At 41.6% G+C, this 13,363-nt stretch overlaps 1 protein-coding gene across 1 annotated transcript in view; it reads right to left on the bottom strand.

Moving 5' to 3' along the window:
* LOC138541042 (calcium-activated chloride channel regulator 1-like) overlaps positions 1 to 13,363 on the bottom strand; it is a 311,873-nt gene that overhangs the window by 61,602 nt on the left and 236,908 nt on the right. Inside the window, exons 9-10 of the mRNA XM_069641725.1 lie at positions 6,855 to 6,961; positions 5,771 to 5,992 (exon numbers count right to left, since the gene is read on the bottom strand). Of these exons, the coding sequence (XP_069497826.1) occupies positions 5,771 to 5,992; positions 6,855 to 6,961 (329 nt within the window). The remainder of the gene's footprint in view (positions 1 to 5,770; positions 5,993 to 6,854; positions 6,962 to 13,363) is intronic.

The raw sequence follows: 13,363 nt of genomic DNA, 5'->3' as shown, positions 1-13,363 counted from the left end.
GAGCCAGCATGAACATGTTTTGTTGTAGTATTATTAATTGCATTATGGGACAAGCAAGCATGAGTATGTTCTGTGGGAATACTGGCATAAATAGGTACACCAGCATGGGCATATATGTGCAGAATCAGCATGCAAATGTTGTGTACACTGGCATAGCACTGACAAATTATGAAAATGCATTGGAAAATTCTCTTGTCCATTGAAGGCATCTTTTGGATTATTTTAATGTCTTACCCTACAAAACCTATTGTAAACAGTGTGGCATTTTACTTTACTTTACTTTTAATTTTGAACGCGCACCTTGGTCCCTGTAGGCTTTTGGGAGCACATATAAACAATAGAAAAAACGAACTACAAAAACTACCTGAGCCAGCATTATCCTAAACTATCACAAAGCCCGGGACCTCTAATTATTCTGATGACTAGTAGAATAACAGAGTTTTTATTTTCTTTTTAAAGGTATACGTAGACTCTGTTTCTCTTTAGTCTTGTGGCAAAGCGTTCCATGCTATGGGTGCTACCACGCTGAAGGCTCCCTTGAGTGTTATACTAGATTTGCATTGTTGTGTTTTCAAAAGGTGGGTATTGCTTGATCTCAGAGTCCTCTGGCTCTCTTTTTCTATCACACCTTCCATTAGGTAGGTTTCCATGCGGTCTACACAACATTTATGAACAATCAGAATCAGTCTGAATTGAATTCTTGCCTTAAGAGGTAGCCAATGCAGGCTTCTCCTATCGTCAGATGCATGGTCTCGCCATTTAAGACCTTTCACTATCCTCACTGCACTATTTTAAATAACTTGCAGCAGATTGAGTTCTACTTGTGTGGCCCCTATGAGTAAGCTGCAGCAAAAATCGATCTTGGCGCCGATTATAGCTCTGGCAATTGCTTCAGCATTTTTTTGTGATATTAGTGGCCGAAGGTGTGATAATAGCTTTAAATAGTAGGTGGAAGACGAGATGAGATGGCTTACTTCAGGTTTTATAGATAAAGTTTGATCCAGGATTATGCCCAGGGTTTTAACCTTCTTTAAAGTCTCGATATGACAGTCTGAATTTTAAAACTATTGAACGAAGTTCCTAGTTTGTTCTTTCTTCCCACCACCATTAGCTCCTTTTTATCGTTGTTTAAAGCTAAACCGTTATTTGCCATCCATATCTGGATGATGTCATATATCTTGTTGATTTCCAATTCATCTATAGTGTGTACCCCTGTGAGTGGAATGACGCATTGTGTGTCATCAGCATACTTAGAAAATATAATGCCCTTTTGTTTCAGCATATCGAAGAATGGTATCATAGAAATGTTGTAGAGGCATGGAGATACACATGCGCCTTGCAGTACGCCATAGAGTAGAGTTACTGGTTCGGACTCTGCCTCCCCACTAGCTACCCTGCCCTGCCTGTCACTTAGAAATGATAAAATCCACTGAACTGCTTGGCCAAGATTGAGTGGTCCACCAGGTCGAACGCCGCAGAGAGATCAAGAATCATCAGCATTGAGGTTTGTCCTAAATCCATTGCTTCCAGTAATTTGGATTTTAAGTTGAGAAGGGTTGTCTCAGTGCCATGATATTGCCTAAAACCTGACGGATGTTTATAGAGTATTTGATGGTTATTGAAGTATGTTGAATATTGATTATAGGCAGCCCTGTCTAGAAACTTTATTAGGAATGGTGTGTTTGTGATTGGTCTGTAATTGGCTGGGGTGAGTGGGCATGAAGTTGTTTTTTTTAGGAGCAGTGTTATCCATGCTTCCTTCAAATCTTTTGGCACATGGTTTTGTGCGAGCGAGGTGTTTACAAATTTAGTTAAAGCTGGTAGTAAGGTGGATGCTCATTCTTTGATAATCAGTGCCGAACAGGGATCCTCTTTACAGCTGGTCGTTTTTAGTTGTATAATAACTCCTGCTAGTTCTAACTCTGTGATTGGTAGAAAATTAAATTCCTGTTGTCTAATAAGTTGACTACCAACCTCTTTAGTACTTGTTTCAGGTAGTGTTCAATGTCTTTTTTTTTGCATCAATACTTTTTTAAATATTTTCTAATTTGTTTGTCATAGCTTCCTGAATTAGTGAGCACCATGCCTTGTCTTTCAAAAGTGGTGCTTTGTTGGATCCCTTAGGGCATTCCTGCTCTTTTATTATCTTGACCAATTCTCTACTGTCCGAGGTATCGTTGAATGTATCTTTTTGAGCCTGTATAATAGCCCCTTCATAAATTGTAGCCACTTCTTTGTATGATTCCAAACTAGGAGCATCTTGTCTCTTTCTTGAATCATGAAAGTATTTGTTTTTTTATTTTTTATTCTTGGATATCTGCATTAAACCAGTTATTATCTTTACATTCTATAGGAGAAAATTGTTTCTTTAGTGGTGCTTGTATTTCTGTAATTTCCTTAAGTAAGGAGATAAATGAAGTAGTCATTTTTTGTAGAGTGTTTGCCTCCATAATTTCTGAGGTTAGTGTGGAGGCCCAATGTTTTAATTTGTCGGTTTTCAGATTCTTCAAATTCCTTACTAAAATGGGGGCCCTCATGTACGTGTTTTTTTTGGCAAAGCTTTCAGTTTTAATCTGGAAGTATATGCAGTGGTGATCCGACCACGGGTATGGCTTAACGCCACTGACCTCAATGTTAACATTGTGGGCAGCAACCTAATCCATGGTGTGTCCTTTATCGTGAGTAGGGGTTGAAACAGCTTGGTGGAACCCCAAAGTGTTGAGTGCATCCTCTAAGGCCATTGCTGTGGGGTCTGACGTGTTACCAAGCCAGTAATTAAAGTCTTCTATTATTAACAGTTGTGTATTCGGGTTAAGCAGCACTTCTTATGTGCCATGTCCATCATGCGCAGCAATATGGCAGAGCATGCATTACATGTGCACTGCACAGACGAATATTGCTGATAGTCCTTCCTACCCTTCTCATGTGCGACCCCAGTATGATTGGCTGGATGGTGTTTCCACTCATCCTTGGTGCAGGTCCGTTGTTATATACATGGAGACCTACAGGTCTCCATGTATGTAGGTAGTGAACTGTTTCGCAACACCATGGCATCATGGCTGGAACCCCAAAATGGGCAGAGAAATTACTCACGGTCATGTCTGCATTACAGTTCACCTGTGCATTTAGAGAATGTTGTTGTTTCCAGTTCCAGTAAACCTCTTCCAACAACTGTGAGCCCCCCAATGTGACAAGTGTACAGTCCAGTTCTGCAATGCCAATTGGGAATTGGGCATCTGCATAAATGTTGCAGCTGTCGCATTTACCTCTGCTAGGGTGGTGGGCAAGGAGATGACTTGTGTGAATTCTGCTTAATCGCACCTAGCACTATGGAAAGCGTGGGCTGTAACAAGCCAGTTAACGTCACCACAGTGTGCTGGAAAATGACTGCAACAAAGAAGTTCAGAGCTGACACAAGCTTCAATAGCAGTTGGCTGGCTGTTTTTATATTGATCTGTTCTCCATAGCAGCATGTATCATGGTGAGTAGCTCAGTTATGGTCTTCATGTTTATGTGGTACAGTGTAATTATCTGCCCGTCAGTGAGTGCCAAGGGTGATGGCCTCCTTAACCAGCGCCCCATCCACCTTTCTGCTGTTTGTCTAATAGGAAACCACTGCTACACACACCTATTCAGCTCAATGAACAGTAGGTGGTGCTGTTACTGCTAGTGGCTGCAGGGTGTTTGGGAGTGCTTTTGGTAAAGGTGTCACCTTTACAACCCCATTCACGGCCTGTAGGTTCATTTTCATCACCTGGATGCATGTACTTCTACCTCTGTGTTTTGAGTGGAATTACCATCTGTTTTGGCAGTCTTTCTTTGGTATTTCACCACCTTGCAATATGGTGGAATTTTCCTTTTATTTTCCAGTGCTAACTATTGTTGGAGGAATTACTGCCGGTTTGTGTCTTCAAATCCTATAGTAGAATTAGCACCAGGGGAATTAGCATCCATTTGTAGTTACATATAATTCAGCAGAGCAGTAAACCTGGCAGTAATTCTGTTACTGCCACTTTTTGCCATTGTCAGTGTACTCATATTGGGGCTCCCCATTTTTAAACAGCCCTCTCTTCCCACCAGCAGCTAATGCACAGGACCAGGTCAGATGTGGTCAGAATTATTTTAAACTTCGGCCTTGATCAAGACAGCTGACTTTCACACGGGCCCGCATATATACTATTCAAGTAATCAACACAGGAGGAGACGAACAAGTTACTTACCAACTGTAACATTCTTTCGATTGGATGTTCCTCCCACGTATTCATCTTAGATATTCGTAGCTTCCAGCTTTGCTGAAGCAGCAAAGGTGGAAGATACGAATATCTAAGATGAGGAATACGTGGGAGGACACAATCCATTTGAAGAGCTGCTTCTTGCAAAGCATTGCATTGCATGGAAGAAAGATGCCCACGCCTTTTGGTATGAAGGTTCCTTCCTCCATGTGTAATGACTTCACACGGGGGTGAAAACCTTGCATCAGTGTGAGAACACCCCATTCCATGAGGCATGACAATGTGCAGATGTGAGAGAAATTCTGCCCTCTAACTTGTCGTTTTCCTCAAGGCTCATCACTATGCCCACTTTTATTTAGCCTGTACTTGGGAACCGTGGTCACTATGATACCACAAAGCCAGATTCTGTTCATGACTTATGCAGGTGATAGACGAATTTTGCTATACGTGTCTTGCGATAGGGCAATGACGGCCCATACACACAAACAATGGTTGGGGAAGATAAAGGGGTGGATGGGTGGGAACTTGCTTAAAATGAATGCTCATAGGAGAAAAGCGCTTTTCATCAGTCCCATTGAAAACCTTTGGAATTAAAAGTTCTGGCCTGAAGTATTTAGCAACTGTCCAAGCCACTCTCTGGCTGTGAACAATTTATGGATTCTCATGGTCTCTGACTTAACTGCGATGCTCCACTTTTCGACAGTAATTGAACTGTGTTTCTATCAGTTCAATAAAATGAAATACTGGATCCCTTTCATGTCCTTTCCACACAAAGTCATGTACATAAATGCATTTCTCGAATGGATTGTGTCCTCCTTCGTATCTTCCAGCTTTGCTGGTTCAGCAAAGCTGAAAGATACGAATATCTAAAATGAGGAATACGTGGGAGGAACATCCAATCGAAAGAACGCTACAGTTGGTAAGTAACTTGTTCTTTTCATGCAGAATAATACACCAGGCACACTCCATGCAAATGAATGGGCTAATGATTTTGGTCATTGCTAACCTCCAACATGCGCCAATGTGTGAAGGTGGATGTCACGCGGGATTCAGCACATGTGTGCAGTGAATGGCCCAAAAAACGCAGGAATTCTCCAGCTTCCACAATCTCTACTGGACACACGTGAGCAGTGAATCACTCATCTGTCATCACCATATGTGGAAGTCAGAATTGAGGGAAAAAGCCTGACCAACACCATGACTGCTAATGATGGAACCTACTGCTTGCACTTGTTGTCTCTGTAGGCAGGAACATTTAGTGCACAAAAGCACCATTGTGATCTTACTATCACTTAAAAAAATAACAGCTGTTTCCTACAACATATCCAGTAATGCTGCATTACTACTAAAAGAGCAGCGCCAAAAGTCATAGTCGTGCTTTGATGGTGTATTGCAAATCCTGCATAACATGAGAAAGCCTGGCATGCATGTCCTTTAGATGAAAATGACCACATAAGAAAATGGAATATTCAGGGTGGTCCTAAAGTCTGAAACACTCAGTAGGTAAGATCAGCCATATTGATAGTACTGTTACCCACCTGAGCAGTGCCTGGGATCTGAAGACGAGCTGTTCTGGTTGCTGAGTCCACCATGAATGCAGCATTGAAATATGCAGCCCCGTTGGGAGCAACCACTTTGATGTTTGGAATGCCGCGTTGCCATGTCACCACAAAGAAAGTGTCATTTCCCACAGTGCTATCAATGGACACGATTTTGTCCAGACACCTGCTGTTTGCAAGCTGTAATGCATCACTTTCAAGCTATAAAAGAAAGATAAAAAGGCACCGAGTTATGACTAAATTAGACATGCAAACAATATTACATCTACCCATTGTGTTGGCCAATTTGCTGCAGGCTATTCCTGGTTTCCTTCCTTTTTTGTAATATTCTTTATAAATGTAACCCTCATCAACTCTTTGTAACTTCCAGGGTTGGCTGTGCACCATGAAACAAATGAGTACTAAAAGACAGTGCTAATGTATTAAATGTTTTCTGAGTAAAGTCCTTTCTTGGCTCAAGGTCCTACATGGGATTCTAGACCCTATGTTCATTATTTCTGGATTCCCTACTAGGGAAGACGGAACATTTCATTTCCCACATACGGTCCATCAATTGTTGACTGCATGCCCCACCCCGGGATATGGCGGCTGAAGGCTTTCCATTGGCTCAATATATGGGTCACGAGCCGGTCATCTGCATGTGCTGATTTTCATTATTTCATGTTACTAGAGGTTTATGGAGGAAGGCAAGAGAAGGGGAGGGTACACTGTGCTTTTAGATATGGATTCCAGTTTCATTTGTATGGTGCGTATTTGATTGATTTCTAGCGGGATTTTACCTGATACTGAATTGCATTACACCCCATTGTAAGTAATGCTGTTATTAGGTTCTGTGATAAATAAATAAGTTATTGTGAAATGTACTGAAAAGTAACAATCCAATACAAATGGAATTGAGATAAAAACTATATTAAACTCACTGTTAAATTGAAGTGTAATCAAGTTGAAAATATGTTATTTTAAGTTTGTAGTTTTATTTACCTAAGTACATTCACTAACATATACAAAAATAAAATAAACCATTAATGCGATTGAAAGACAATGATTTGTTAAAGGAACAGACCTGAATAGATTGTTGAGAAATATCTCCACTTCCTGATGAAATTCCACTGAAGGCATCAATCAAGCCATTGGAGTCCAGATTGTCTGTGGCAGCAAACTTCAATCCTCCTGCAATGCAGTAGATGTCCTGTTTAGAGCACTACACACTACATTATTGCAGGGTGAAACCTGCTGCATTGACCAATGAGTATTCGCCATACGCAAAAAGAATCCCAAAATCTCAGTATCCTAACAGCCTATCCCGCTGCCTCACTGCATTGAAGCGCTCCTTTTAGGGATGCCGACTGCCTAGCATATTTGTTAGTGGCAGACGCCAGGGGCCTGATTTACAAAGTGTTTTGCAAAGGGATTTTGTGATTAAAAACGCTTTTGTAAATCAGGCGCCAAGTATTTCAGGCAGGCATTTTGTACGATGTGGGTGTGGGTTTGGATAGTTTCATTTAGTTTCAACTGTAATACTGTTCATTTTGGTACTTTTTCAACTGTATTAGGCATATGAATATTGGCACAATTTCAACTGCATTCTGAGTGGCAAAATGTAAAAAGTAGCACTTGTCACTGTGACAAAGTGGGTTTTACCCTGCAGGAGTACAAGGATGTGTCGAGGCTAAAATGCTCACCCAGCCCTCACACTGCTACAAACCAAGAGCGGACACAATCATATAGGTAAAACAGACACAGTTAAGAGATATACCTCCTTTGCCTTTTGTGGTAACGGGGGCCAAGGGATGCTATGTTCTTAAGAGGAGTGTGAATGTGATTCAGTAGCGATCCAAACAACAAAGCATAACAGTCCAAAATAAAGGGAAGGTCCAATCAGAAAATCTGGTAGTTTGTTCCTTATACAATTCCACACGTTCCACCAATCTGCACCAAATTGTGCATACTTAACTGTTAGGACTTTTCGGACAGTACTGGCTACATGACATTTGAACCCCCTACCCCTTTCCCTGGATTTCAGCCACTTTGCACATGAAATCAGCGAAACATCAATGTGGTCGTAGAAGAACCGGGCAACGCTGAAAGGTTGAAAACCAAGTTTCAAGTCCCTAGGATGCACCGTTTCTGAGATATTTGCACTGGAATGAACTGCACCACGCCAGGGTGAGGCGACAGGTGGGGAGAGAGCACAGAAGGTCCCAGTAAGCTGCAGCACACCAACTCTCGCTTTCCCCAACATCTGCTCCGGGGTATGTCAGCCAGCCACACAAGCCCATTCTCAGTGCAGTTTCCTTCAAGGTGCAAAGCACATCAAGTGATAAGCGAATCCGAACAGCGACCTACGGGATCACTGATTTTCAACAATGGATGAGTGTATTATCATGTCTTTTTGCTAGTTCACAATAAAATACAAATCACTTTACGTGTCTGCTGTTTCCTTTGATGACACTGCTTCTTCTTCTTCTTCTTCTTACTACTTACTTGTGCACTGATTGCACAAGTACACACAGTGACCCCTAAGTACTCAGCTGTACCGCATGGAGCCCAGGAGCAGAGGGCAGTACAAATACTCCCCAATCACCCACAAACAGTGCAGCTGAAGTATCTACCAACCACTATAGCACTAACAACCATGGGGTAGTCCAGCTTCACCCCAATGCACCCTGAAAGTGCAGAAGCAGACAAGATTTAACCCTGTTACAGATTTCTTAGGCAGGCCTGTAACCTCTGCTGTCATTCAGAATCTACGAACCAACATCATATATGCTAACTGCCATGTTATTTGGGAGATGCACATGCAGTCAAGACTTTTCTATTGCATTTTGGTTCCTGTAGTTCTGGGTTTGCAGTGAAAAAAGAAAAGCAACAAACCCCAGAATGCAAGAAAATCTGCTGAATAACATGGGAACATGTTAGCACGTACAAAATACAGACACCACAGGCATGGCACAAAAGGAACAATGTCATTTTGATTTGGTGGGTGGGAGGAAGAAAGAAAAGCATTAGGCCCTCGACAGAAATATATTACAAAAAGAAACTGAAAGAGAACCTTGATCATCACGCTTCACTGTATTTTTTAATAAATAGGTCTGCTTCTGCCCTCAAACAGGAAGTCTCTACTAGAGAGCAACCAGGCAACCTGTCTCCCTGTTGCTCTTTCATTGACCTGGGGAACACAACTCGCAATGCATAATGGCGTGGTGTGCAGAGTTGTGAGACACTGGTGTCTGCAACCCATACCTGCTACCATACTCACGTGCGGGCCCTTCGCAACACTGGTAGGATACATGAGGAGGGGGAAGGCCTGCTTCGCTACGAGGTGGGCAGCTTGATGGTGCGTTACACCCTCTAGTAAATAAAACAACTGTGAGAATTTGGCAGATATCCACCCACCAGTGGACCCACACAACGATGGACGGAATGTCTGCTCCTAAGATTCTGCTGCAGCGCCACCCGCTGCAATTCCAGGCCTGATAGTTCCCATCTCATGCCTCTAACTCAATTCGACGTAGACCATGGCCCATCATCTCTAGGCTTGTGGTGGACACTGTGGCTAGGCCGCTGCAACAGTTACTTCCATGCAGTAATTAGATACAGACCATGAGGTAAAGAGCTAACATTACTCCACCTAGTAGGGGTCGACATGCATGACCTTTTTTTTACTTGTTTCCCAATAGGGTTAGTGATGGTGTTGATGACCCAGCAACTGCGGCCCTGTCGGCGCATTTCAAGCTATTGTTAAATCCTGATTATGAACGCTTGAACCTAGGGCATGCAATCCAAAAACAAGGTGAATCCCTCAGTGTCATCCATGCTAGGCTACGACGCCTTGCCAAATCCTGTTAACTTACTGATGCCAATGGTGAAATTAGAGCACAACTCACATAAGGTTGCGCATAATTAAAGCTCTGCAGGAATATATTGAGGGAACCACGCAATCTGTACAGAAAATTCTAGAAATGTCACAAAACTACGACTGGCTGACTCTAGAGTCAAAGCTAGGTCAGGTTAGTGGAGACCAATCAGCCAGAGAGGACGCCCATGGTCAAGCACGTACATGATGTACTGCGGGGACGTCCCACCACCCCACACCAAGGCACGTCAGGCTAGGACACCAGAAAAACAGGGAATCCCACAGCAGTCAGTCTCTAGAGGCATATGCTCACATTGCAGATGCAGTCTACATGATCTCCAAGAATGCCCTGCATGAGGGTTTGCCTTCAGGAGCTTTAACAAATTACATCACTTCTCCAAGGTCCGCTGATCCCGACCAAATGCACACATCATAGAGACACAATAGAATTTGGTGAGAAAGAGGAGGAAATGCAGTGTTGCTTAGAGGAAACCACTCCCGAGGCCTAAGAATCAGGAGCAGATGAGATGGTCTTGGTATATGATATCCACCAAGAAACCAAAGCCAGGCAGACAAAACCTCCCATCTGCAAAGTCTAAATACACAACCTGCGTGTCTCTGCAGTAATAGAGAAAGGTGCATATGTAAATGTGCTCCCAAAGTCCCAGAGTCTGAATTCAGCCTGATTAGAGGGCATCTATGCCTACAAAGCATGTGGTTATCCAGTTTTGCCTAAGGGCATAGGATGTCCATCCTTAAAGGAACGGCAGCCCTTGAAATTCTATGGGAAACCATTTGTGGAACCAATAAAATTGAATTCATTACCAAGATACTTGGAGTTGTTTCCGCATTGGTATTATAGGGACCGGTTTCTGAGGTTTCGTTTAACCCTATTCTCGACCAGAGAGAACCTAAGTGGAAGGAAAGGTCACAAAACAGCAACCCTATGTAGACTGTGTCAGGACGGAACCACACTGGAAACTTTAAAGCATTTGGTGTTGTTCTGTCCAGCCATGAAACAAACCAGTTTGTCCTTGATCACGGAAGTGACCAAGACCTATGGCTTGCGAACACCTGAAGAATGGTGGAGAGAAATATAAATGAGAAACCGCATTCCACTCACCATGGCCCTGGTGAAACTCCTAGGTCATATATTCCAAAAGATTCGACAGATTGATGAGGAATAAAAGACTTAAATCTTTTGTTGTCAATAAACAACATTATATGAGTTCAAAATTCTAACGGACATTGTGATGGCAAAAGGTTAACTGTATTGAGTAACCACAGAAAGCCAATAAATAAATAAATTAACAATTATAGCAGAGATATCCCATAAGACTAATAGCATACATGAAAGAGTGGGGAACAACATTGTATTCACCTGCAAATCAACAGAATCACTACTGAAGCTCATTGAATTCACTTTTCAGCAGCACAGATCTGACCTGGAAGACCTACTTGAGGAATACAAGGCACTATTCAGTGAGAGGGGTGCCTGAACAAGCAGGCAGTCAAGCAACACATGGACAACACCATTGCAACAATCTTCCTTGGGCACCTTCACATTTAATTTGTCCCGGGAGGATAGCTCAACGGCAACATGTGCGCCTTGGAAGCAAGACAACACGAAGCTACACAAGTTTGTTCCCTGGTTCCGCGCTTAGAAACCTCTCGGTGTTTAAGCACGTTATAAATACGCAAATAAGACAAAAACAATTATGCAACTAAATAAACAAAAACACTTCCTGTAACAGCGCCTCGATGCCCGCGGGCTGTGTGAGCGCTTTAAAAATGTTAAATAAATTAAAAAAAATAATTTCACCTCTCACCGGCATAGTAGGTCTGGAAACCTTCTCAATTATTCTGGCTTTTTCTGATTATTTCAATTCTTGTCTCTCACACATCCAACAAAACATCTTCCTCAGCGACTTCAACATCCCTGGCAACCTAGCAATCCAGTCAATGAATGAAGATCTCCACTGCCTTCTCGAGGAAGGACCGAAAAACATTTTAAAAAGCCAGAATAATTGAGAAGGTTTGCAGACCTACCCCGTTTCCATTTGCCTATCTACCTACAAATTCCTCCTGAAGAACCGCCATAAACCATGTGGCGGAGAAACACGTGTTGAGGATAATATTACCTAGTGAATGAGGATAATATTACCTAGTGAATTAAACTAGGGCTTCGCAATTTTCGAGCAACAACGTGAAGACAACATTGACTAAACTTTGAACCAATTCAAATTGAGGCCAATACTGCCTAGTGAATTAAACTAGGGCTTCGTAATTTTCTAGTGACAACGTGGGATACAGCAACTTAGTGAATTCAACTAAAAACTTAGAACCAATCTAAATTTTGAATTCTTTTGTCTCTCCATCAACCCAAATGTCGAGTGAATTATACTAAGGCTTCGCAACTTTCAAGTGACAACGTGGGACACAGCAACTTAGTGAACTCAACGAAAAACTTTAAACCAATTTAAATTTTGCATTCTTTTGTCTTCCCATCAACTTATATGTTATGTTCAAGATGTAAAAAGGAATCCCTATTTGTTTACAGCACAATAGAATTCTGAATAAAAATGACAAATGGAACCTAAAAACGAGAAAGTCTCTATATTATAACATTTAATTTTGGAGAAGCGCTAGAGGAGGGCTTCTCTTCGTTTTAGTTTTGTCCAAGCCCAGGTCAACCTCTGTGGCATCCCTCCATTTGCAGCATCTCTACTTTTTTTCATATTCAATTTAGCTACACTTCTCCATCAGAGCGCTAACACTGTTTCTAAGGTTGAAAAAGTCTTTCTCAATATATTCTGTCAGCAGTGGGCAGCTCTAAAAGGAGAAACTCAATAAGCGATATCATCAGTCAGGACACTATGATTAGGAACTATGAAAAACGAGAGGAAGAAGCGGAACTCATCTTTTCGGGATTATCAGAAAATCCAACAACCAAACCGGATAGCAATAATACATCATTAAGACAATTATTCTTAACCCAAGAAAAACTTCTCAAACAAGAACTTACTTGCTGGTGGGAAATCAAATCTTTAGACAAATACCTTCAGATAGGACGCATACCACGAGGACTAAGAGTCTGTATATTTCCTCCATTTGAAGACGACGATATAGAAGAGATCAAAGATTGGGAACAACTACTTACCACCACATCCAACGAAATGATACATAGATTAATCAAATATGCCAAAGTAAAACATATTCGGCTAATACAAGAAATCACCAAAGTGAAAGAAAATATTGAAAAACTAAATATTCCTGAGAAAACTTTTAAGAATTATGAAATTCTAGATGAAATCATAGATAAATACGCATCAGATATCAAGATTAAAAAACAGAGACAATTTTTGCGAGATGAACTAGACTATAAATTCAAAAGAGTCTATACATTCAATAAAAGACCTACAACAACATCAAGGGGCAGATCAGCATACATCAAGCTACAAAAAACAGCTACAACTCCTCTTTCCTCAGATACGGACACAGTGAGTGATAGTGAATTGGAAGAAAGAAGCGTACCTCCATCAATCTTGCCCACTGCATCTCAAATGACAATTCCCAACAGGAACAAAGAATCCCAATACAATTCATTTGGATCCTCTTCCTCTTTTTTAGAGGAATTTCAACAACAAAAATATATGAGGAATTATTCAGCACCAGGAAAAAGAAACCCTATTATGACTCTTCTACCAAAACCAAAC

Source organism: Ambystoma mexicanum, chromosome 1q (genome assembly GCF_040938575.1).
Source record: "Ambystoma mexicanum isolate Mex_15411 chromosome 1q, UKY_AmexF1_1, whole genome shotgun sequence".
Lineage (NCBI taxonomy): Eukaryota > Metazoa > Chordata > Amphibia > Caudata > Ambystomatidae > Ambystoma > Ambystoma mexicanum.
This window is presented reverse-complemented; position numbering and strand designations above follow the sequence as displayed.